Below are 27,286 nucleotides of genomic sequence, written 5' to 3' on the forward strand. Positions count from 1 at the left end.
TCAGAACTGCTGCCTGCTCTAAGATGCAGGGTGAGAATGAACAAAAAGTTGTCATTATTTATGGAAAATAAACTGCTTCTCCACCTTTAGTCTTGCATAGGTGAACTGCCAATTTAGCACAGTTTCAGGCCAATGTCAAAAGATAATAGAAAGATAGATTAGCTTTTCCAGAAATCTAGTAAGGGAAAGAAGATGTTATTTGCATTTTTCAGATAAATAATTAGTAATAATGTCCTTTTTAAATAGAAGAACTTGCATAAAGCTTATCATTGTCAAGTACTCTATCATCTGAAGTCTTGCTAAGACAGCATATTTCCGTTTTGTAACTAGGTAGCTTTGCTTTGGAATGCTCATGTGTTTAGATGACTCTTACAGACATAAAGCTCAGTGAAAAAGGACAGACATAAAGTCGTATGCTGTATAATTCCACAAAATTGAAGTTCAAGAATAGGTAACATAAATCAGTGGTAATAGGGTTTGAAACAGAAGTCATTTAGGGAAATGGATGGGAGAGAGTGAGTATTGACTGGGAAGAAGCACAAGAAGCTCTCTGGGTCTGGAAATGATTCTAGACTTTGATCCAGATGGTGATTGCATGTATAAGATCATTTACTGTCTCTATGTATACCCAAAAATAATTTTGAAAAAGCTCCATAGTATCAATTTGAATGACTGATCTTATCCCAGGTCCCTTTAGATAACTTTATAGCTTCTTTCAAGTGACAGAGGACTGGAAATTGGCAGATATGAAGTCAAGTTATGAGAGTAATCTTCCTCCAGGGGGGACTAAAATATCATTTTACTTTATGATAGCAACGTTTTTCACATTCTGTTCTTTTTCTTCAAATTTAATTTCTTGTTTACATTCTGTCTTTTTTACTCTTACTGGATTTTAAAAGATGATGGCTACATAATTTTTAAAAATATATTTTTAGCTATTATTACCTTAATGTTGATTATTCTTTGGAGAGTCAGCTGATGAAAAGCAGTTTTTTTTCCTGCATCAACCAAGATCTTTTCTAACTCTAAAACGGTATTAGTCTCAGATTTTTATTTTTTATTTTTTTAAAGATTTTTATTTATTCATTCATAGAGACAGAGAGAGAGAGAGAGAGAGAGAGAGAGAGAGAGAGAGAGAGAGGCAGAGACACAGGCAGAGGGAGAGGCAGGCTCCATGCAGGGGGCCCGATGTGGGACTCAATCCTGAGTCTCCAGGATCGCACCCTGGGCTGAAGGCGGCGCTAAACCGCTGAGCCACCGGGCTGCCCTGGCTTTCATTTTTTCCCATAAATCTGTATCATGTGTCTATTTTGAGCACAGCAGAATGGCAATGAGAATGTTTTTCTTGGCTTTACTTTAAAAGGTCAGCCATCCTTGATTTGATCACTTTCAGGCCATTCTTTCCTTGATTTCCATCAAAAAGTCTACTCATCTATTCAGTTCCCTGCCAAATCTCTCATTCCCAGTGAAACAGCCCCCAGTCACCTGAGTCCCCGTTGACTGCTCCCCTCTATGGACTTCCATCTTTGGGTTCTGTTTCCAACTTTGCTTCAGTGCCTCCCCCCCTGGCTGGCATCACCAAGCACTGGGAAGCACCACATCTGCTTCCCCAGCCATCCTGCAAGCTCCATGAGGGTGAGAATCCTGTCTTACTGTCTGTCATCTCCCAGGACCTTATATGGTAAGCTCATAGCACTGAAATTAAGCAGTCCTTTCTGTGCAGTGGTAAGGAGAGCCACTCTTGACTTGGAATGCAAGCTCTCCCACCTACACAGTGTGTCACTTGGGGAAGATAATTATTTATTCATTATCAGTCGTATAATTTAGTCAATAAATCTTTATTTAATCTTTCTCTATATGAACACACACACACACATACACACACACACACACACCCGCATTGCCAAATGTTGAGCTAGATATTTAGTCTCTGTGAATCTTTTCTCATCTCCAAAATGGGACTAATAATAATATATATGTCAGAGTTGTTGTGAGAATTAGCATGAGCCAAGGCAGGTGAGACACTTGACACAGTGCTTGGCATACAGTACCCACTCAATAAATATCAGTGATTATCAGTTAATAAAGTCCTTGCTAATCCCCACTTTCAGGAAACAATGAAACCCAAGGTGGGTCAACAGCTAGTTCATTGCTGGGTACTGTTCATCAGACCTTTCATGCCAGCATGAGCTATAGGATTTCTGTTCCTGAAGTGTGCCATTCACTGTTCCATCCCCATGAGTGCAGGGGGGGAATGGATGAGATAAAAAGTACATCCTCAATTGTCATGAAATAAGTTTCAGTCCTTTAAATTTACTTTGATTCTCAAATAAAATTCTATTATTAAAAACAGTTCAGCTTCAGTGATTTAAAAATAAAGAACAAGGAAACTTTTTTTTTCTCTAGATTTGTCATGCTATGACAGCAGTACATGATACTAATCCTGTCATGGTGAGAGAGAGAGAGAGAGAGAGAGAGAGAGTATTGGGGGTATGTTTGGATCAACCCTCTCTGTATGGCCTTGCAGTAACTGTGAATGAATATTTCCTGACACCATTTTTCTAGGCCTTTTATCTACCTTTTGGAGAGATGTTCAACATTGATTACCTTATTTGGGTCTATCATGTGCTAAAAAGTGCTGAAATAGCAATTTGATGACCTATAAGTATCTCTTAGTGATAAAATACTAGGAATTGAAAATATTGATAAAAAGACTTTTGAGAGAGAAAGTTGGACAATTCTGAAGCCTATTAACTTCCCAAAACTTCTATGAGCAGAAATTTTTACTGTTGGTAAAAGCGGTACCCCCTAAGGTCTCCCTACAGCTGATATCCTCACCCCTAATAATCTCTTAAGTCCTCATCCTCATGCACCTCCATGCTAGCTAATGCCACATTTGTACAAATGAACTTTGTTTTAAAATAGTTTTACACAAAAAAATAAAATAGTTATAGATTTGTAGAAAAGTTGCAAAGACAGTACAGAAAGTTCTTATATACCCCCTACTTGGTTTCTCCTGTTGTTCATCTCCAGTGTAAATTTAATAAATTTGTTACAATCAAGGAACAGAGCACTGGTGCATTACTGTTAACCAAATTTCATTTTTTTTTTTTTAAGATTTCACTCATTTTTTTCAAATGCCCTTTTTCTTTGTTGTTTCAGGATTCCATTCAGAATACCACATTGCATTTATTTATCTCCTTAGCCTTCTCTGGTCTCTGTTGGTTTCTTAGACTTTCCTTGTTTTTAATTACCTTGACAGTTTTGAGGTACATTGGTCAAGAAATTTATAAATGTCCCTTAATTTGGTCTAGTCTGATGTTTTTCTCATGACTATAGTGGGGGTTATCGGTTTTTTTTTTTTTTTTGAGATTTTATTTATTTAATCATGAGAGAGAGAGAGAGAGAGGCAGAGACACAGGCAGAGGGAGAAGCAGGCTCCATGCAGGGAGCCCGATGTGGGACTCGATCCGGGGTCTCCAGGGTCACACCCTGGGCTGAAGGCGGCGCTAAACCGCTGAGCTATCTGGGCTGCCCGGTTTATCGGTTTTGAAGTATGATTCTCATCCATCATATCAAGGGTACATGTTATCAACATGACTTACTACTGATGAAATTAGTCAAGATCACTTAGCTGAGGTAGTGTTTGTCAATTTTCTCCTCTGCAAAGTCAGCTCCTCCTCCTCATTATGTTGTAGTCTCTGGAAGGAAGTCACAATATGTAATCCACATTTAAAGAATGGAGAGGGATCCCTGGGTGGCGCAGCGGTTTGGCGCCTGCCTTCAGTCATATAATTTAAATTAATTTTTGTGTAACTATCATAATATCATAAATAAATAAATAACTGTCATAAATAAATAAATAAAGAATGGAGAGTTCAGCTCCACTTCATCTTCAAGATGGAGAGTTTATATAAATTATTTGTAATTCTTCTGTACAAATTTGTCTGTTTCCCCCATATTTATTTAATTATTCAATATGTTAGTATATTTTAATCATTCAGTGTTTATATCAGTGTGATATTGTCTATATCAGTATTCAATATTTATCTCTATCAATATTGTGTGTATTTATTTTATATTTCAGATTATCATCTAATACTACATTATTTATTTTGCTGCTCAAATTGTTCCAGCTTTGGCTGTTGGGACTCTTTCAGTTGACTGCTGTGTGACTGACATATTCCCATAAGTATGTTTTTTGAGGACTTGCTTACTTTCTGGCACTGTAATATGCTCAGGCTCATAGAGTATTTTCCTTGCCCTGGCCCTGGAAGCAGCCATTTCAGTAGAGATCGGATTCTTTTCTTTGAAGAGCACTATTAGAAACCAAGAGCTGAGTGCCAGCATGCTCAACTGGAGCATTGTTGCTTCTAGGCTTTCTGAACAAACAGAACTAGGAAATACATATGTGTATACTGAGCTGTATGTACACACATATCTTTTTTTATTAATTAATTAATTTATTTATGATAGTCACACAGAGAGAGAGAGAGGCAGAGACATAGGCAGAGGGAGAGGCAGGCTCCATGCACCGGGAGCCCAACGTGGGACTTGATCCCGGGCCTCCAGGATCGTGCCCTGGGCCAAAGGCAGGCGCTAAACTGCTGCGCCACCCAGGGATCCCTGTACACACATATCTATCTTTCATCTATCTATCTTTATCTGTTTGACCAAATATAGTCCGTTATGACATTTCCAACTCTAATATGGTGCCATATGGATTATTCTGGCTATCCCCTTGCTTATCGATAAGCTCCCTTTCCAGCAGTAAGAAACCTGGCTCCCAACATCAACTGTCCATTTACTTATTTATTCTATCCCAGCATACATGTATAGCATTTTCAGAATTGTTAACTCATACTCTCATGTAATGCCCTACACCTTGATTTTTCTGTTCCTTTTCTCTTCCTGTCAGTGATCATTCATCTTACCCCCAAAAAGAATTAGATTTGACACAACCCACAGAAAACTCTGATTAGCAAGAAAGTAAGGATCTCCACTAGTGAACTCAAGACAAGGACAGCCAATTGGAAACTCAAGACAAGGACAGCCAATTGGAAAGCATTATCCAACCTCATCTGTGATGGTTCATAGCATGAGTTTTTTCTGATCTTGTTGTCTACTTGGTTCTGTGTCCAGAAATTGTATGTATGTCCCTGTATGTGGTAGCACATATATGAAGACATTGTTTCAGTGGGGGGGGGGGTCTCATGTAAGTATACGAAATAAAGTCACAGCTTCCCTAAATGCTGTTCTAAAGCTCTGTGGCTTTTAAAGGGGAAAGTGGGGCAGCCTGGGTGGCTCAGCAGTTTAGTGCCGCCTTCAGCCTGGGGCGTGATCCTGGAGACCCGGGATCGAGTCCCACGTCGGGCTCCCTGCATGGAGCCTACTTCTCCCTCTGTCTGTGTCTTTGCCTCTCTCTCTCTCTCTCTCTCATGAATAAATAAATAAAATCTTTTAAAAAAATAAAGGGGAAAGTGGCAGACTTATAATGGAAACCTAAAAACTATAATAGAAATTTAAAAATATAATGATAATATGATGTAAGTGTAATAAATTACAGAAGCACAAAGAAAATAGCCTAGAAGCCATATTTTAAGGAAATAAAGATTAGTTAGCTTGTTTGTTTTTTACTTTCTCATAAGTTTTTGATATTTAGATATAGATGTTTTGTCTAGTACCCTTTTAATGGGTATAAGCTTTGGTAGAGTAAAATCACTCTGAGTAATACTGTAAACATATATTCAGAATGACAGTATTATCATAAAATCATTTGTCTTTAATTGCTCTTGTTATAACTGGGCATTCTGGTTAATCTTTGGATATTTAAGGATATTTAGAGGAAAGTTGAAACTACCCTTGCCACCTACTTTTTTTGACAGAGTAGCTATTAGTTTGCATAGAATCAGTACCAGGAGTTCTTTAATTGAGGGTCTTTTTTAAATGATCTTTCTTCTTAAAAATTTGTGAGGCAGAATTCTCTGCCACACAGTGACCAAAATAATTATGTGTGAAAAAAGATTCAAAATATCACATAACTACTTATTATTATAAAAAAATACTATAACCTTTCATATTAAGGAGATTTAATTTTTCTAAGTATCTTTGTCATTTAGTTCTCAGATCTCAAAAGGAAGACCATCCAAACCTATAATTTATTTTATATGATAATTATCTAGCCTCATTTTTAGCTTCTATCGTCGCATTTGCACTGGGACTGCTTAATTGATAAATTTTTGTTTAAGTAAATAATAAAACATGCATATATTCTTACCAGTTGGTGGTGTGGGGAAGTTCTGTCAGGTGTGAGCTTGTTTTGGTGGGAAGGCAGACTGAGCTGTATCATTTAAAATGTCACATTAGAAAAGCTCATAGGATGCTGGGGTGGCTCTTGATTTCAGCTTAAGTCATGATCTCATGGTCCTGGTATCAAGTCCCACATCAGGCTCTGCACTCAACAAGGAATCTGCTTTAGGATACTCTCTTCTTATTCCTATACCCTCCCCCCCCACTCATGCATGTGCACATTCTCTCTCTCTGTTTCAAATAAATAAATAAATCTTAAAAAAGAGAAAAGCTAATGACTGTATTTCAAAATACTAAAATATTTAAAGATCTAAAATATTTTAGGGGCACCTGGGTGATTCAGTTGATTAAGCATCCAGCTCTTGGTTACAGTTCAGGTCATGATCTCATGGGTCATGGATTGAGCCCTGTATCTGGCTCCATGCTCAGCCAGGAGTCTGCTTAAAGATCCTCTCCCTCTGCCTCTCCCCCCACTTGTGCACACTCTCTCTGTAAAACTTCTGATGAAGGACAGGTTACTTTCAAAACATGAAAGTCAATCAAAATTAACCTTTAAAACAGGAAATTTAGACTTTCATCTGTGATTTACCTAGCAATTTGTTCTCATCTACATGTAAGTACGCAAGATTTAGGAGACTTGTTGAAAATTTTTTTTTGGTAAGTTTCAAACTGATTTTAATGGTAAATTGGTTCAAAAGAAAAATTATAGAAGTTTCAGGAACTGACAGTATCCTTGGTGTTTGGAAGAGGGAAGAAATTTTATATTTCTGTTCATATTACTCAAAAGCAGATGAAAATCCCCTACATATTCATGGTTTGAGAGAAATACAATGAGGATGCCTGGGTGGCTCAGTGATTGAGCGTCTGCCTTTGGCTCAGGATGTGATCCTGGGGTCCCAGGATCAAGTCCTGGATCGGGTTACTCAGAGGGAGCCTGCTTCTCCCTCTGCCTTTGTCTCTGCCTCTCTCTGTCTCTCATGAATAAGTAAATAAGTAAAATCTTAAGAAAAAAAAAGAAGTACAATGGCAGTGTGGCCAACTGTGCCAATGTATAGTTCCTAATTCCAAGTGTAGTTTGCTCTACTAACCCAACTCAACAGTAGAGTTGGGTTAGTAGAGTTGGGTTGCTCTACTAACCCAACTCAAAATTACAGATGAATTTATTTATTTTTTCAGCCAGAAAAAAAGATATATATGGTCATTGACACTGGTCCAGGCCCTTTCCAGGGTAGAGATAAAGACTAGAATCATAAATGCATAATAAAGAAAGGTAATGGCAGTTAATTTCTTATGCAGCTATGAATTTAACATTAAGGCTTTAATTCGTCACTCACTCAATCTCCCTATCTGTCACCTAGAGAATTACTTTTTGTTTTGTTTATTTTTGTTTTCAGGGGAACAAGTATATTATTCTTCTTCTTCAGTGGTTTGGATCAAAAGCAGAATTTTTATGGAGTGTCAAGGAACTGGATATGTGGCTTGAAAGAAAATGAGTAGTAGATGAGTATGGCCACAGAGATGAATTTGAGATGGAAATTCTCATTCCTGTATCTGTAATAGTCAGCCCTATATATCTTTCACAACATTTAAATTGTTCAAAATTAAGCCCTTCAGCATAAAAATCCCAAAAAAGAAGAAACATTATATATTCAGTTCCTCATTAGATTTGCCTCTTGTTTGCAGAAGGTAGTTGGATAAGAGTGGAAGTGAAGCAAATAAAGATTTTACATTTTAATTCTGGCTTAGTTTCAAAATCAATCTGTCCTAAATTTCTCTCTGCCTATTGTACTTTGGTCAATATGGGCAGAGTAAAGTAGGGAACCATATATGGAAGCAACAGTCACTGCAGGATTTGCATTTCTATCTGAAACTAAAATAGATAGAGGGAAGAACAGAATTTATCATTCTTGTTTGGAAGGAGCTCATAAGAACTTAGGTATTAGTGTATATTGATTGTCTTTTTTCATTCAGTTTAAGATTTTTCTGGTTCTGTTATGTCAAGTGATTTTTGATTGAGATATAGACATTTTTATAGTATGCGATGGGACTCAAAATCTTTTTGTATCCGTTTTTTTAACTGGCTCTGTCTACTGTATCTCTGGAATTGGAAGGAGGGGTACCTTCTCATTACTGCCAGGTAGAAGTAAAAATCCAGGTTCCCCACTTCTCTGTTGATACCTTATGGTGGAAATGGGGGTGGGGAATGCTCCTCATTACTCTTGGGCGTGGTGGTATTTCCACCAGGTATTTCCTGGTCTCCACTGATACCACAGGATAGAGATGGTCTTGTTTCCACTGGGCAGTGGTTTGATACCACCCCAATATTTATGGGGAGAGAGGAGGAGAGATACCTCATTACTGCTAGGTAGGAATGGAAATCCAGGCTCCCACATGTTCTCTACTGACACTGTGGTAGAGGATGATTCATTACCAGCTGGTAGGCATGAAGGTCCCAACCCCCTGCTTGGTTTGCCCTGACATCTCTGACAGGGGAGTTGGGGCTTCTTGTTACAGCTTCATGAGGGTAGACATCTAGTCTCCCCACTCAGCCTTTGCTGGCATTGATGGTTGTAGTTTCTTTTGTGGTGTCTTACTAGACTAGAGCAGTTATTTGTCTAAAAGTTTTCCATCTTGCTAGGCTGTCCTTTTCTTGCTCTTTTGACTAGAGAGCAGACTTTTGTTGAGGCTTTTTTTGGTCTGTGTCTAATGGTGTTTCCAGGTCGGTGACTGCCTCAGCTACAAGTCTAGTATGAATAAGACAAAAAAGAAAACTCAGGGATCTCACCTTCATGTTGTTTCCTGGGTCCTAAAGTCTCTCCGGGTAGTCTGCTTTCTTTTCACTTTGTAGAGTCTTCTTATGCTTCATTTATATATAAAATCCAAGATTCTTAAGTTCTACTTAGCAGGAAGAATAGGAAAACGTAAGTCCACTCCATCTTCCTGTAAGCAAAAGTCCTTGCCATTCAATTTTTCTTTTGTTTTGTTTTTCCCAATATTTTCTTATGAAAATTTTGAAGATGGAAGGATTATACAGTTAATCACCAGGTGTCCACCCACAGATTCAACACTTAACATTTTGCTATATTTTACTTTACTGTATTTATCTCTCTGCCCATTCTATCTATCTGTCCATTAATTATTTTTGATGGACATCAGTACACTTTATCCTAAGAGCATCAGCATGCAAAAAAAAAAAAAAAAGAGCATCAGCATGCATATCATTCATTGGACTTCACTATTTATTTATGTTTTGTAAAGGTAAATTTGATATAAAGTAAAATACATGATATTATAACCATTTGATGAGTTTTGAAAGATCTATCCCTTACTGAGATAACTTGTCACCCCAGTAAGTTCCCTGTAAGCCCCTTATCAGTTAAGTTTTACTTCCATCTCATTTCAAGAAGCAACTACTGTTCTGATTTTCAATTCATCTTGGCTCCTTTAGAACTTGTGTGTAAATAGAACCACATAGTATGTATTCCATTGTGCTTGGCTTTTTTTTTTTTTTTTACGATTTTATTTATTTATTCATGACAGACACACACACAGAGAGAAAGAGAGAGAGAGGAAAGAGAGAGAGGCAGAGACACAGGCAGAGGGAGAGGCAGGCTCCATGCAAGGAGCCCGACGTGGGACTCGATCCCCGGTCTCCAGGATCATACCCCAGGCCGAGGGTGGCGCTAAACCGCTGGGCCACCCGGGCTGCCCACCTTTTTTTTTTTTTTTTTTTTTCTTTCATCACAATGTTTTTGAGATACGTTCATGTTGCTGTATGTATTAGCAGGATTTTATCATTGTTATTATTTGCTGAGTGTTATTTCATTGCATGAACAACACCAGAGTTTATCCATTCCAGGCTGCTTACAGTTTTTTGCCATCCCCATTTAATAGTAGGAATAACAAGTCAAAATTGTCTACCATCTGTTTGGAACATAGTGTGAGGCAACTTAGGGTTTGGGGCCTTTCTCTGATTAATAAAATGATTAAGGCACTAAAGATGTTCTGTCATACACAGTACCTACATTTTCTATGCCTTTCTTATTGTTAGCAAAAATTATCAGTTTATTGGAAGCCAAAAGGTTGTTTTTTTGTTTTTTTGTTTTTGCAATAGAAGCAAAAGATAGTTTTAGCATTGTAAAAATTAGAATTTAACTTCTTGGCACTAGAGTTTATTTTGTGATGGAGAAACCATGGCTTTAACTATACCATAACTGTAATATTCATTACTGAGAATGCCATACTAGCCTCTGGAGGAACATCCTATTTCAGGAATATTTAGAGTACTCTATTCCTTCACAAAATACTGAGGTAGTTGCTGCAAATGGATTCAGCTGTGTTTCTCAGACCCTTATTTGTCTGGCCCTACCTATTATGTAAGTCTTTTGCTTCTTTTCTATTCTCCCAAAATGACTATCTAAGGGGACTGTAATTTCTGATTGATTGATTTACTGATTGATACTAGGGGAGCTCTACCACCTGGGAAGTGGGACAAAGAAACTTTATGTGAGATTCCAATTAAAGTGGTCGTGCTTGCTATTCAAGTGCAGGAAGAAACAGATGAAGTTGTTTCAAACTTTTTATTACAGCTTTTCTCTGACTTTATTTTTCTTCATACAGTTGATGGACTGGACAAAGCTTCTATAGCAAATTCGGATGGCCCAACAGCAGGATCCCAGACACCTCCCTTCAAGAGGAAGGGGAAACTCTCTACCATCGGTAAAATCTTTAAGCCTTGGAAATGGAGGAAAAAGAAGACCAGTGACAAATTTAGAGAAACCTCAGCAGGTATGAATATCATAACTTTGCTAGAAGATAAGTTGTTAAAATTTTTAGAAAATAAAAAATTGTGCCTTGTAGGGTATTTTTTTCTTTCTCAGAAAAAAAGTCCATATTTGAAATGAAATTAGTTAATTTCAGGATAAAACAACTTAGAGTTCTGATTTGCCTCCTTTTCCACTCACTGACTTTCTAAAATATTCTTGTTTTTAAATACATAGTTGTAAATTCATACAGAAAACTAATGTGGAGGACGAGGAAGGTGAAGGAAATTGAAATAGAAAATTAGAAGGGGAAATGTTATTTGTCAACATTGTAGCTGAAATATCCATTTACACACACACACACACACACACACACACTATTATCTACCTATCTACTTAGTTCTAGTAGCACAATGCTATTTGTTAATTTTAAAAAAAATTTAATGTCTTTTTTGAATGTGTTTGTTCTGTGGGCAAAACATAAATGACTGTTCGAAAGAAAAGTATTGCTATGTTTTATGGTTAAATTTAAAATTTCCATCATGCCTTTGGACAAATAAATAATTTCTGTCCTAAGGGAATCATAACACTATTGGTGTGAAAATTTTTTATTATTATTTTGTGGACTTGTTCAACTTAAAGGATTACATTATTTAGTTATTTAGTACCTTTCATATTACTCATGGAAGAAATTGGCTTTAAATCTCAGGCCAGAATTAAGCCCAATTTAAACAAGTGTCTGCTATCAGTGGTGTTACCTTTAAGGTAGAAAAGCATTTATCTCTTGATATAAGTTCAATATTCTCCATTCTTATTGTCTAATACAATTGTTGCGTCAGATTTCCTCATTGCACCAAGGTTAATATTATCAGTATATGTGCAGGGTCAGAGAGCATTTCTTACTGGTCTGTGCTGACATAAGAGCTGGCCTTTAGTTCTAAAGCTGTGGAATAAAATAGAAAATACCTCAAATAGCACAAAGGTGTGGAATAGGAACACCAAAGCTTCCTAACGAAATTGCCTCTGATGCATTTGCAGCTATATGACTTCTTTGAGCATTTATATTTATAAAAGAAATAATAATAAAAAAAAGAAATAATGATACTATATTGGGAATTTGTTTCAAAATCCTGGAGGCAGGGCAAGCGTAGATGAAAGAAGATAGGCCACAAGTTGGTAATTGCTTAAGCTTGGCGATGGGCACATAGGATTTATTATTCTCATCTCTCTACGTGGAAGTATTGGAAAATTTCTATAATGAAAGGATAGGGGGGTAAAAGAGACTTGGCTTAAGGGGAAATATCAATAGCTTGATTATTACATTTACTGTAATGTAATTGGCTTCTTGGAGTAGGAAGCAGTGGGAAGTGGACAGAGTGCTGAGCTGAGTGAGTACATCGGTGTTCTGGTAGTGTCCTTGCTACTCAGGTGCCATGTCACCCTGAGCAAGTCAGATCAGAGTTCAGTGAGTTGAATTCTAAGGTGCTTTCAGTTCCAGATTCTTGACTTCTTCTAATCCCTGGTTGAGCATCTTGTTCTTCCTTGGTCTTCAGTTGTAAACAGAACCACACTGGTCTTCTTAAGTGTCCCCCTCTGTGTTTCCCTACACATTGAGAGAATCTGGCCCTTCGGGTTACCATGACTACCCAAGATGGGAGAAGGGCTCAGATAGTGCCAGTTAGAAGGTATTGAGAAGGGAGGATGGAAGTCCCTTCATTTGTCTAGCTCCTTTGCTTGAATCTAGGCGACTAATTTCTCTCTCCCTAATGTAGACAAGACAGCCACAAAGAAATTCTCCTTCACTTTTCCTTGTCATCTCTTTTTAATTTTAACAGTAGGGAGGTTGTAACCCTGAATATTTAAGAAAAGTCATTTTTAACAGCAGTAAGTGTTATTTCATGTTATCTCATATTTGTTGAGGAAAGCTTGGCTTTCCTGTAACCCTGAATATTTAAGAAAAGTCATTTTTAACAGCAGTAAGTGTTATTTCATGTTATCTCATATTTGTTGAGGAAAGCCTGGCCATCTTTTTATTCTGTTTTCTTTTCAGATTCACACAGGATTTTATATAAAGTTTAGTTTCAGGAGTTATTTGTAGATGACTATATTCCTAGTTCCTAAAGACTACATTAAAACCTTAAAACCCAACTACATTAAAAACCTGAAAAATCTATTAGATATTTGTTTTCTTTGCATCAAAATTGTGATGTAACAGAATAAAAACAAACCAAGTAGATATGTTAACAATTCTTTGTGTATTTATCTGCTGCATTTGTGTCATTTCTTTCTAAAACCCATATTAATGAACTTCATAAGATGTTATCAAGGTTTCCATTATAAAGTATTTTGTTGTTACCTTATCTGTATGCTTATTTTAAGGCTTAAATTTCTGCTGAGATTTATGAAGTGTATCAGTAAGGCCTAAAATAAAGGAAGGCACAAAATGGAATAAGAAATGTTTAATCGCATTGAGGAAAGATGTCTCATCTAGAGGAAAACAGATGCATTTGGAAATAACTAAGAGAAAGGTGTTTTCTTACTTAATAAATTGTCTCATACAGTGAACTCTTGTTGTCTGGTTATGACCAAAGCCATGTGCTGTCTGGCAAACTATAAAGTACACCTTAGACACGTCCCACAATATGTTAGGATCTGAAAGAAGATGCATTTCTTCCAAGAGAAATAAATCTTCTGTTTTTCCTTCTCCTAAACTCCTGGCATTATAGTCACATGGATATGAATCTTACTATGTTCCACTACATAGTGATTAATACTGCTTCTCCTAGTCTGGATTTATGTTTTATGAGTTTTTATTGGTAACAGATAGGATACAACACTGATTTATTAATGCCATTATAATAAATGCTATTGTAATCATATATTTACCATGATAGTTGTAGTTAAGCAGGGTCCTAGTCGGTGGTTGCAACATGTGACTCTTGATCTCGAGGTGTGAATTTGAGCCCCACATAAATATAGAGATTACTTAAAAACAAAAATCTAAAACGAGAGAGAGAGAGAGAGAGAGAGAAGTGTCCTGTCCTCTGCCTGCTTTGGTGGTCCTTGAGTCAACTATATTTTGGAAGGCCATCTTGTCCTATAAGGCAGGATGAACCTAGGCCCCGACTTCAAGTTCTCTGGCCTTGTTTTAAAGCGGAAAGTTACCTGTCTCTTCAACTCTGTATAGGCTGGTCCACAGGCTGTTGGGTTCTAGGGCAGGAGAGCATCTTCTTTCCATCTACTTTCCCTCACTGCCCCTTTTCTTTACTTTTCATCTCCTGAGCAACAAGACCCTTCCCTGGTCCCACCTTTGCTCTTGTTATATCCCTTCCGTATCTTTAGAACTCAAAATGTCATTTACACCTCTTTTCCTACATAATTATTTCTTCCTTTTTTTTTTCCTTTCTTTTTAGGGGATGGTGTGCATGTAGTGGCTGAGGCTCCTCTCTCTGGATCTTTAAATATGCTTCCATCTCCCCAAAGCTAAGAATACAAACAAATCCCCTGTCTAAACACACGTTCTTCTAACTGCTACGGATTCTGTTGGTGTTGCCATTAAGACCAAACGTCTTGAAAATTCAGCCTGTATCACTGCTTCTACTTCCTCTCCACACTATCATTCCTTTCCCTCTGCCATCTGGCCCTGCATCCAGCACTCCACTAATGACACTCTAAGCCTCCCAATCAGGAAATTCAGTGTCACTCTCTCATTTTCATCCATCCTAACCTCTGTAGCATTTGCCATCGCTGGTTAATCTTCCCTTCATTTGCAAAAGATGTCATTATCTTGGTTGTCTTTGACTTTTCTTTTTGCCTTTTGCTTCCTCTCTCCCCCTTCTCCTCTCCCCTAAACCTTTGAGGGAGTTTGCTACATGTCTTAGCCCTCCCCTTTCTTTGACTGTGCTCTTCCTCATCATGCCATCTCTTCTCAGTACCCATATCTCTCAAACTAAGTCTCCATCCAAGACCTAGGCACATCTACCCATGCATTTGATGGCTAGCAATGCCTGAGAATGCATATTAAATCCATTCCTAACATCGACATATATCTGCACTGAAAATATGACGCATGCAAGTACTGTTTTGGAGCTGGGGATTCTGGAGCGAATGGGCGAGCAAGGTTCCTGCCCTCCTGGAGCTTTGATTCTAGAGACATAGATGCTATGAATGAGTACAGAGTGAGAGAAGTGGAAGTGGAAAAATACTATGTAAAAAATCTATTCCAAAGCAAAACAGATCCCTTGCCAATCCCAGCTATCTGTGCTGTTGCAGACATGGCTTGCTTTGGCATCCAGACTTTGAACCGTGGAATCCTTTGACTCTTCCTTCTCTCATACCATCTTCTACATTCCATTAGTTCCTAAAACCTTTCATGTGTTTTCTCCTGGTGCAAGGTCTCTAACATTAGCCTTTCCTCTCTATCCCCATTATCTGGTCCTTATCACTCTATTATTGCAGGTAGCCTCTTTGTTATGTTTAGGTATTAGCTGTACCAACTATAGAAAGCTATAGAATTCTAGAGAAGATAGGGAGAGGCAAGGTTCTGGTAGTAAATCTGCCCACAGTGGAACCTGACCCAGCTGGTGAGGCTGACAGAGAAGGTTCAGGATGCCAGGAGCTGTCAGGAACACCAGAATAACCAAGATGACAACTTTCCAAGTCTCAGGCCAGGCAAAAAGAATGATAGGTATTACACTCCAAAATGGCATGCGTTCCACCCAATAAGGTAGATAGAATATCAGAGCATCCAGGTGAGTGGGAGTGGGAAGTCCAGGTAAACCTTAGTAACCAGAGTGTTTTAAGTTACTTAGGTAGTAGTACTCATGGGCAGATGGTACCTGGTATAGGAATCAGAAAGATTCAGAGTCCTCATCCTTTTTTTTTTTTTTTTTTTTTAAAGGAACCGGGGAACAGAGTTAGCAACTAGGACAGGAAGTTACCAAAGGATTCAGGACAGAAATTACTGTATAAAGTAGAACATAGAGGATGGGGTTTTGGGGACTGATTCCCTCAAACCACAAACCTCAGGTGCTAAAACTCTTTTGTTAGAATGGTACAGCCCAACAGCTAGGTGACTGGAAAGAATAAGGATTATTGGGAATTTGGGGGAATTGATAGGCAAACTACCCATTTCTACCCTTTCTCCTCTAGCTCGTCTTGGATACCACCATGAGAGAATCTCCTCAGGTGGAACTTCAGTCCTGTCAGTTCTTGCTTAAAAAAGTATGACTTGACCCTACATTGTTTACTAAGTGAATTCCAGACTCTTTAGCTCTCCTCACTGTAACCCGAATTGACCTTTCCTGTCATTTTTCTCAGTCAGTTACATTGCATTTCAGTCACACAGAGTCACTTAATGAGCACGCCCCTAGGCCTTCTTGTCCCCAAGTCTTTCTGCCTTTCTTCTTTCTTCCTGCACTGAGGACCTTCTTCTCACAGCTACACCTAGGAAAATCCTATGTCATGCAAGGGGTGTGAGGTGTGACATGTCTCTTCTTTCCTGAAGGTATTCTTTTTTAAGTAGGCTCCATGCCCAGCCTGGAGCCCAGTGTGGGGCTTGAACTCATGATCCTGAGATCAAGACCTGAGCTGAGGGGCACTGGGTGGCTCAGTCGATTAAGCTAAGTATGTCTGCCTTTGGCTTAGGTCATGATCTCTAGGTCCTGGGGTTGAGCCCTGCATCAGGCTTCCTGCTCAGCCAGGAGCCTGCTTCTCTCTCTCTCTCTCTCTCTCTGTCTTTCTCTCTCTCCCTTTCCCCTCCCTACTGCTTGTTCTCTCTCTCTCTCTCAAATACATAAATAAAATCTTTAAAAGATCTTAAAAAAAAAGTTTTTAAAAGATCTGAGCTGAGGTCAATAGTCAGACATTCAGCTGATGGAGGTCCCTAGGCACCCCTTCCCTGAAGATATTCTTAGCCTTGATTCTGTATCAGCCAAGTAGGAACCTCCCCTCCTTTGTTTATAATCCTGTTAAAATATGAATATTTTGACTTTTCTAGTTTATGTGTCTGCCTCTATTTGCAATGTAAAATATTTCGATCAGAGACTGTCTCGTTCAGGTGCTTTATGATTTATACCTGGTATGTAGTCTCTTTTTTTTAAGAGAGAGAGAGAGAGAGATTGTGAGCACGAGCATGGGGAGCAGCAGAGGGAGAGGGTAAGACAGACTCCTAAGCAGACTCCACGCGCAGCAAAGAGCCCAGTGCAGGGCTCTGTCTCACAACCCAGAGATCAAGATCTTTTTTTTTTTTTTTTTAAGATTTTATTTATTTATTCATGAGAGACAGAGAGAGAGAGAGGCAGAGACACAGGCAGAGGGAGAAGCAGGCTCCATGCAGGGAGCCTGACGTGGGACTCTATCCCGGGTCTCCAAGATCAGGCCCTGGGCTAAAGACTGCAGCGGTAAACCACTGAGCCACCCAGGCTGCCCCCAAGATCAAGATCTGAGCCAAAATCAAGAGTCAGATGTTTCAGCAACAGAGCCACCCAGGCGTCCCCCTAGTAAATACTCTTAGATGTGCTTTGAATTGCTTATTTACTGAATATTCACTATAACTAAAAATACAGCACGGGATGCTTTAAGACTTTGTAAAAGAAATTAAAGATTGAAAAATCATAATGGAAAAGAGAAAGACAGTAAATTAAAATACTAACCAAAAAACATGTACTCACAATTGCAATCATGTACAATTATCAAGAAGCCCATAAAATAATTAGGGAAAATTTCTTTTTCCTATCTTGTGCCCTTATTTTAAAAGTAAGTTATACTTCTAAATAGGAAGAAATTAATCTTCATTATAATCATGACGTTTTTTGTGTTGTTAGTAAGGTAGAAGGAATGCCTGTTTCGATTTTTAAATAACATTGTTCCAAGTTATCAGCATTCTAAGAATCAGAGTGATTTGTAGAGAGTCATCTGGTAGAAACTTTAATTTACTGGTACTCTGCATTCCCTAATAATAATAATGTCTAACTTTTATTGAATGATATCATATGCCAGGTTCTGCTCTAAGAACTTTACTCATATTAAATCATTTAATCATTAAATGCTTATGAAGTTTCAGTGCTATTATTATCCTAGTTTTACTGATGAGGACACTAAGGCCAGAAAATTCAAATGACTTGCCTGAGGAGGCATAGCTGGCAGTAGGCAAAGGCAATATCTGAATCCAGTCAATGTGGTGCCACTGCCAGTACTTTTGACCATTATGCTATGTTGTATTTCTAAAAGATAGCTTCATACCCAGATCAGTAAGGATTAATCACTGAACGGTAAACCTATTATGAGAGTTTGCTTCATACACTAGAGTTTTGCTATGAAAAGGATTTGGTCTGAAGAATAATTTTGGTTCTACTTACCTGCCTAAATTTTATGCATATAAACATGGTTGACAAGGGTCAAAATTATGTTTGGTCCTATTAAAGATAGTGTTGTCTGTAACCATATAGGAATAACGTTGCAGCTTGGGATTATTTTCTATATCTAGAAAATAGGGCAAACTTAGAAGATATGCATAAGGGTGATATTTGTTAAAGACTGGTCTGATTGCATTAATAAATGACACCATTTTTATTTCATCTATCTTGTTCTACTAAGAATATGGAAGTACTTTTGTGTATCATTCACCCTAACACCATGTTGGAGGAAGAGAAGAGAATCTCTCCCTTTCCCAATTTACTGTAGCAGAAGGAAGTTACATAATCAGCCATAGACCACATAGCACAACCAGGTCCACATAGGGCTCCTCGCTTATACATTGGACAGCACTCATTTGTCTTCTCAACAAATATTTATTGAGCATCCACATCTACCATATGTCAGGCACTGTTACAGACTCTAGTGATATAGCAGGGAACAAAAGAGGCAATACTGCCTTCCCCTATGGGGCTTATATTCTCGTAAGGATAGGAGGCAGAAAGTTAACCACCAAAGTTAGAAAATGAGAAGAAAAAACAGAGCAAGGAATGGGGAATGTAGGAGCTAAGTTACAATTTAAGATGTGGTGGTCAGAGAAACTTTACTAGGACAACAACATTTGAGCAAATACATGCGGGAGGGAAAGAAGAGCACCCAGGGAGATCCTATTAAGTAATCATGTGTTAGAGCATGCACTTCCTTTTATCTAGCAATGGGTGTCAATACACTGAATGTAATTCATTATAAACTTTATCCAATCTCTTAATGATTAAAATATCTCACATTCATGAACTTTATGGTTGTTAATCTTTATGGCTTTTGCCGGCACCATGGCTCCAAACAGATCATGTAATTTCACTCTATACAATTCTAGAAGAGAAGCAAGAATTTAGGAAAGGAATTTAACTCTGTAATATAAATGTTTTGTTACATCTTCCTTTCTGAAGTTAGAATTTAGGAGCCAGATTTTGACAGGAGATCAGAAATCCAACTTCATGGAGTCCAATTTTAGAATCCCTCATATGTTGATGTTTTTTGGTGGATCTGGGTATCAAGTCCTGCAGAGAATTCCTTTATAAATTGAAACAATCATGTATGATTGCCTCTGTGGATAAATAGTCCCCAACTTACATGCTAGTGGTATCTGTGTTACTGATTTTTTAGATTATTTGGAATGACAAGTATGTTCCCAAATTAACTTATAAAATTCAGTTTGATCTGCAATTTACCTGAGGTCGGGTATTATTAAAACGTGTTCAGTTTTAATACAGACAAACACTACTTCCTGAATCTCTAGGAAAATACCTTCTGAATGTTCAATTGAAACTGAGAATTTTGAGATGCCTGGGTGGCTCAGTGGTTGAGCATCTGCCTTTGGCTTAGGGCGTGATCCTGGGGTCCTGGGATCGAGTCCTGCATTGGGCTTTCCACAGGGAGCCTGCCTGTGTTTCTCCACAGGGACCTCCGCCTGTGTTTCTGCCTCTCTCTGTATGTCTCTCATGAATAAATAAATAAAATCTTTAAAAAAAAGAAATTTACAATTTTAGGGCTGTAGAGCACCTTACTAGTCACCTGGGTCAAGGCAGGAATGTCCATTATCTCCAACGAACCTGACATATTGTCGTTCAACTTCTGAACTCCTGATTCCTCGCTCTGGTTGTTGGGGAAATTTTCTTTTACACTGACCTGAAACAAATTCTCTCCAATTTTTCTAGTTATCCCTGGCACTAATAAATATATTTATATCTATTTTCTGATCACAGTGTTACTTGATGGTCCTTCCATCTTTTTTGTAAAGTCCTTTTCATACCCTCAATGTGTTTTCAATTCAGAGATTTTCACCATGGGGCCATACTAAACTGTCTAGATTATTCAGTACATTTTTGTTGAGTACCAGCCCCAAGACAGTGTGTTCTAAGGACACAGCAATGAACAACCCTGACAAGGTCCCTGCTCTCACAGAGTCCACAGGGTACCAGACTTCATGTTCCCTTTCTTAACCATTTTAATGCCAAGATAGTACCATGAGTTCCCCCAATTTTTTATGATTGCACTTCACCAACCACGTTTTTTTTAAATATATTTAGAATTGCATCCAGAATAGGAATTCATCTTGTTATTAAAATTTTAAGAATTTATCTGTAGGAATGGAATATCTTTTGCTCACTTAATGTTCTACATATAGAAAAACAGACAAATCCTCCAAGCTGGGTGATCCATTTTACCCCTTATAACAATGTGCTATATGTCCTTTCTGTATACCCACTTCTACGTATTTTCCAGTGTATGTCTCCCTCAATTCTGTGTATTTCGCTGTGTCCAGCTGGGTGTGCTCCCTCCTGACATTGGATCTCCTTGGATCAGATCTGTCTCTTTCAAGTTATTAGGATTCCTGTCTCACCACGTGTTGAAGAGTTACTTTCCTGGGTTGACACCTCAGATCTCTTTTAGGAGATCTACTCTTCTGTCTCTGTACCCGTTCATGTTGTGTCCACACTTCTGGGATGCTGTTTTCTCTGAAGGCACCAGAAATCCCTGCTGCTGCTGTGTCTTCTATCCTAGCTGTTGTCTTCCATGGGACCTGACTGGAGACCATTGTGTGGGTGTTTTCTTCCCTCTCTAATTTAGCTTTAAGATTCTCTTCACTAGGCCAATCCAGTCTCCACCCAGTATATCACCTCTTTTTCCATGGAATGGGCCTCACAGGCCTAGCAGTACTATACAAATGTTATGGTCCAGAAAACCAGACCTTGATTTGACACCATCAGTTCCAACAGCTACTCACTTTGGATGTCCAGTCTTGGTATATCATGATTTCAGCCAGGAAGTTAGAAAACCATACCTGGCCTTCCACACCTTTCTGTTTCCTCCTCAGGAAACAGACTTCTGACTGCATGGGCTATCCAGTTGTTTCTGGGAAAGATAATTATGCCCCTTGTTAAAAATCAGTAGAGTGGGGTTTGAGGAGTCTCAGTAAGTAAGGCCTCCTTTGTGTCCTAAGAGAGATGTTATGAGAAAACTGTTCCTTCTGATGAGCCACCCAGGTCTGTGTGAGGCGTTGTTTTTGAGCACACACATCAGTGAGAGCTCTTCTGTGACCACTGGTTGACTCTTCCTGACCACCCTGCTGAGCCCTCCTTATTCTTTCACACAGCACATTTTTACTGGCCTCCTACCGTGGGCCTAGATGCTCTTCTGTGCTCCAGGGATATAGCAGTTAACAAAGGGGGAAGTTTCAGGGCTTGTGAACCTTGTCCTTTGGTGTCTTGTGGGTCCCATGCTTCTCAGATGTGTCTTTCCTGCTGCCTGGTTCCAGATCCACATAGCACATCAGCTTTCCCCCTCCCCTCTCTGTGTTACCCGTTTATCTCTTGTCAACCTCTTAACTAGAGTTTTGATACCTCTTTTCTTTCTCAAAACATTTCTCTTTGTGCCTTCCTTAACTCTGCTATTTTTCCATTCCTTGTAGATATCTTTTTTTAAAAAAGATTTTATTTATTTATTCATGAGAGACACAGAGACAGAGAAAGAGGCAGAGACACAGGCAGAGGGAGAAGCAGGCTCCACGCAGGGAGCCCGACGCAGGACTTGATCCCGGGTCTCCAGGATCACGCCCTGGGCCAAAGGTGGCGTCAAACCGCCAAGCCACCCGGGCCGCCCATCCTTCTAGATATCTTGTACTTTTTGCAGATCAGAGCCAAGAGCGTTATTCCTCAACTCCTTTTACCTTCACTTTGAGGGGGAAAACTGGTGTATATTTATAGCTTGCCTATTGGTGGCTCCTCTCTAAAGAAAAGTAAAGGTCACAGCCGAAAGATCATGGGAATGGTTTTTGCAGAGTCCAGACCTCATAGCCTCCACGTTACCTATGGCTGTTTTTGGCAGCCCCTTTGGAAACATTTCCTGTGAACTTCCTCCAGGCAAACTGGGGCCCTAAGAATGAAGCTTTTCACTGAACACTGGTTTGTACTTGCTATGTCAAACCTTTCGTCCTTTCAGAAGACACAAATAGGTTTTTGATTTTTCCGAAACTTCTCTCTGCCTTGCCTCTCTTTTTGACCATGGCTGTTGGCCAGTGAGCCTATAGTCCACGGGAAAATGTAGCTGCCTTTCCTGACAGCTCTGACGCTGGACTCCTGAGATTTTCTTGGAAGTAGTCATGTTTGGCTTAGGTTGGAGGCAGATATACAAAGGAGCTACTAAGTAGTTCACTGTTACTGCATTTGTGATCATGACTTTCTCAGAAGAGGTCATTTCTTGGTCATTCAGTACTCTGGTATTTTTTACTTTGGGGTGAGTGTGTGTGTGTGTGTGTGTGTGTGTGTGTGCAGTTCTGAGAATTTTAATATACATATGTTTTGTTTAACTACCACCATTATCAGGATATGTTACAGTTCCATTGCTCCCCAATCCTCCTGCCCTACCCTTTTACGGTCATATCTTACCTCTTCTCCGTCTCCTCCCCCAGCTCCTAACTGCTGACAACCACTGCTCTGTTCTTCGCTATCATTTTGTTGTTGCAAGAATGTCATCGACATTGAAATCATTCAGCATGAAATGTTTTGAGACTGCTTTCCTTCACTTGCCGTTTCACCTTTGAGAGTCATCTGGGATGCTGCATGTATGAGTCACTCTTTCTGATTGTTGGGTAGTATTCTGTGCTATGGATATACCCTGTTTGTGCATTCACCTGTTGAAGGACATAAGTTGTTTCCAATTCTGGGTGCTTATGAGTAGAGCTGCTATAAATACATAAAAGTTTTTGTGTGCATGAAAGTCTTCATTTCTCTAGGGAAAATATGTAGGAGTGAGATTGTTTAGTCACACATTGTTAGATATATGTTTAACTTTATAACTGCCACAGACTATTTTCCAGAGGTTTGCATTCCTACCAGCAACATAAGAAAGTTCCAATTGCTTCATATCCTTGTCAGCACTTGGTATTGTCATTATTATTTTTTTTATTGTGGTAAAAAGATATATCATAAAATGTACTCTCTAAACCATTTTTAAAATTACAGTTCAGAAATGTAAAGTATATTCACATTGTTATAAAACAGATCTCCAGAACTTTTTCATCTTGCAGAAATGAGACTCTATACCTATTGAAAAACTTTCTACTCCCCCTTCCCCACCTCCCGGTAATCACCAATCTACTTTCTATATGTGTGAAGATAACTACGTTAGTGTATTTCATATAAATGGGATCATACAGTAGTTATCCTACTATGACTGGTTTATTTCACTCAGCATAAAGTATCCTCATGTTTCATTCATATTGAAGCATGTGTCACCATTCCTTTCTTTTTATGATTGTATAGTATTTTATTGTGTGTATATACCACATTTTGTTTATCCGTTCATCTGTCAGTGGACATTTAAGTTGCTTCTATCTCCTGGTTGTTGTGAATAGTGCTCCTATGAACATGGATGTGCTGTCATTATTGTTTATTTTAGCCATTCTAGTAGGTATGTGGTAGTATTTTGTCATAGTTTTAATTTGGGTTTCCGTAATGGCTAATGATGTTCAATTATTTTTCATGAACATTTCTGCCATCTGTATATCCTCTTTGGTAAAGATCTTTCACCTATTTTGTAATTGTTGTTTTCTTGTTTCTTGTTTTCTTACAACTGAGTTTTGAGAGTTCTTTATATGTTGGATATAAGTTCTTTGTTGGATATGTGATTGCAAATATTTTCTCTGAGTCTGTAGCTTGTCTTTTAATTCTCTTAATCTCTGCTGCTGACCTAAATCTAGGTCAAGATTTGTCTTTTGCATATAAATGCCCAGGTATTTTAATACCATTTGTTAAAAAGACTGTCCTTTCCCCATTCAATCAGCTTTGTATTATTTTAAAAATCAATAAGCATATTTTTCTTCCATATACTTCTCTTTGATAAATATCTTGTCTTGATAAATATCAAGTCTTCGGGCCAATTTTTAAGGAGCTATTCTCTTCTTAATCTTGAGTTTCAAGAGTACTTTACGTAGTCTAGATATAATGTCGTTTATCAGATATGTTATTAGAGATAGTTCTTGCCAGACTGTAATTTGTCTTTTCATTCTTTAACAGTGTCTGTTTCAGAGCAAAGGTCTTAATTTTGATGAAATACAATTTATTACTTTTTTTTTCAGGATCGTGTTTTTGGTGTCTTTTGTAAGAACTTTCAAGAGAATTTGTTGAAAAGACTGTCCTTTATCCATTGAATTGCCTTTGTGTCTTTGCCAAAAATTAATTGGCCACATGTTCTTTGTCCAGAATTAAGATTCACATTTGTGTAAGTTTATTTCTAGACTCACTATTCTTTTCTCTTAATCTGTGTGTCTATTTCTTCACCAATATCATGCTTTCTTGATTATTGTAACTTTATAAGTCTTAAAATGAGATCCTGTAATATTTCTAACTTCATTCTTCATTTTCAAAATTGTTTTTAACTAGTTTCTTTGCCTTTTCACACAAATTTTGGTATCAAATTGTTTATATTCTCAAAAATTTCCTGCTAGGATTTTTATTGGAATTACATTAAATCTGTATTGCAACTTATATAGAATTGGTATCTTTACTATGTTAACTTTCCCAATATATGAACTGCTCTTTCTATTTAATTAGCTCTTTTACTTCTTTCATTAGCATTTTGAAATGTGTAGAAAACAGTATTAAATTTATACCTAAGTATTTCTTTTCTTTCTTTTAAAAAAAAAAACTATTCTAGGGATCCCTGGGTGGCGCAGCGGTTTGGCGCCTGCCTTTGGCCCAGGGCGCGATCCTGGAGATCCGGGATCGAATCCCATGTCGGGCTCCAGGTGCATGGAGCCTGCTTCTCCCTCTGCCTATGTCTCTGCCTCTCTCTCTCTCTCTCTCTCTCTCTCTCTCTCTCTGTGACTATCATAAATAAATAAAAATTTAAAAAAAAACTATTCTAAATATATCAAGTGCCTGGGTGGCTCAGCCAGTTAAATGTCTGCTTTGGGCTCAGGTCATGATCCCAGGGTCCTGGGATCCAGCCCTGCTTCTCTCTCACCCTCTGCCCCTCCCCCCACTCATGCTCTCACTCTCAAATAAAATCTTTTTTAAAAATTTTAAAAACTATTATAAACATATATTTTTTAAAATTCTGTTTCAAATTTTTTCATTTCTAGTTTACAGAAATACATTGTATCATGCTACTTTGTTAAACTTACTAGTGCTAGTGAAGATTCCTTAGGATTTTCTCTGTAGACAGTTATATCGTCTGTGATTAGGCATGGTTGTATTTCTGCCTTTCAATTTGTATGTCTTTTATATCTTTTCTTGCCTGGCTAGGACTTCCAATATTATAGTAAATAGGTATGGTAAATGGGACATCCATTCTTAGAAGGAGCTTTCATTAAGTATGGTGGTTAGCTGAAGGCTTTTTGCAGATGCACTTTCTCAAATTGAGCAGGTTCCCTTTTATTCCTGATTTTCTGGGAGTATTTGTTACGAACGGATGTTGAATATCTCAGATGCTCTTTTTTTATCAATTGATATGACCATGTGATTTTTCTTCTTTGGACCATTATTATAATAGATTACATTGATAGATTTTTGAATATTGAATCAGTTTTGCCTCCCTAGGGTAAAACCCCATTGAGTTGTACTGTATTATTCTTTTCCTTTGTTGCTGGATTTTACTTAATAATATTTTGTGGAGGATTTGTGATATTCGTCTATAGTTTTCTTTTTTTATACTATTTTTGGTTTTCGTATCTGAGTGATGCTGACCTCATAAAATGACTTGAAAAGATTGTGCAGAATTGGTATTATTTCTTCTTTAAATGTTTGATAGAATTTACCAGTGAAACAATCTGGGCCTAAAGATTTTTTTTTTTTTAAGATTTTAAACAGAAAATTCAATTTCTTTAACAGGTACAGGTTATCTCTTTTATTATGGGTGAGTTTTGTTAGCATCTCTGGTGCTTTGAAAGAAGGCTCTTCCTCCAGATTTCTTTATGGTTAACCAACTACTTCATCTCCTTCAATGTAGTCCGTATTTCATTGCTAGCTTCTCAGTGAGGTCTGCCTTCATTCAATCTCTATACTGAATCTCCCTTCTCTCCCAGCACTCTTTAACAGCTTTTTTGAGATATAATTCATATACCATACAATTCACCCATTTTACATGTGTAATTCAGTGGTTTTTAGTAATATTTACCAACTGCAACTATTTTAAACATTTCATCACCCTAAAAAAGAGACCCAATCTAGCAGTCATTTTCCTTCCCCTCCCCCACCCACCCCTGTTTTCTACCTTGATAGGTTGACCTATTCTTCATGTTTCCTATAAATGGAATCATACAATAAATATATAGCCATTTGTGACTGGCTTCCTTCACTTAGTGTAAAGTTTTCAAGGTTCATCCACATTGTAACATGCATCAATATTTAATTTCTTTTTATTGTCAAATAATATTCCATTGTAGGAATATATCACATTTTATTTATCCATCCATCATCAGTTGATGGACATGTATTTGGTTGTTTCTATTTTCACTGTTGTGAATAATGCTGCTATGAATACTTGTATACAAGTTTTTGTGCAGACACATATTTTCACTTCTCTTAGTTATACATCTAGAAATGGAATTGCTGAGTCATATGGGAATTCAATGTTTAACATTTTGAGGAACTGCCAAGACTGTTTTCTGAAGCAGCTGCACCATTTTACATTCCCATCAGCAGTGTATGAGGGTTCTAATTTATCCATAGGCTGGACAGCATTTGTTATTATTTATTTTATTATTGCCATCCTTGTGGGTGTAAGGTAGGTTCTTCTTT

The 27,286-nt window shown here is 38.0% G+C and overlaps 1 protein-coding gene across 3 annotated transcripts in view; it reads left to right on the forward strand.

The window, feature by feature from the left end:
• The window catches only part of PHACTR2 (phosphatase and actin regulator 2), a 124,735-nt gene that overhangs the window by 23,724 nt on the left and 73,725 nt on the right, over positions 1–27,286 (forward strand). For all 3 annotated transcript variants that reach the window (XM_041736597.1, XM_041736608.1, XM_041736603.1), the window contains exon 2: positions 10,930–11,097. In XM_041736597.1, coding sequence (XP_041592531.1) covers positions 10,930–11,097 — 168 coding nt within the window. The remainder of the gene's footprint in view (positions 1–10,929; positions 11,098–27,286) is intronic.

Source organism: Vulpes lagopus, chromosome 2 (genome assembly GCF_018345385.1).
Source record: "Vulpes lagopus strain Blue_001 chromosome 2, ASM1834538v1, whole genome shotgun sequence".
Classification (NCBI taxonomy): Eukaryota; Metazoa; Chordata; class Mammalia; order Carnivora; family Canidae; genus Vulpes; species Vulpes lagopus.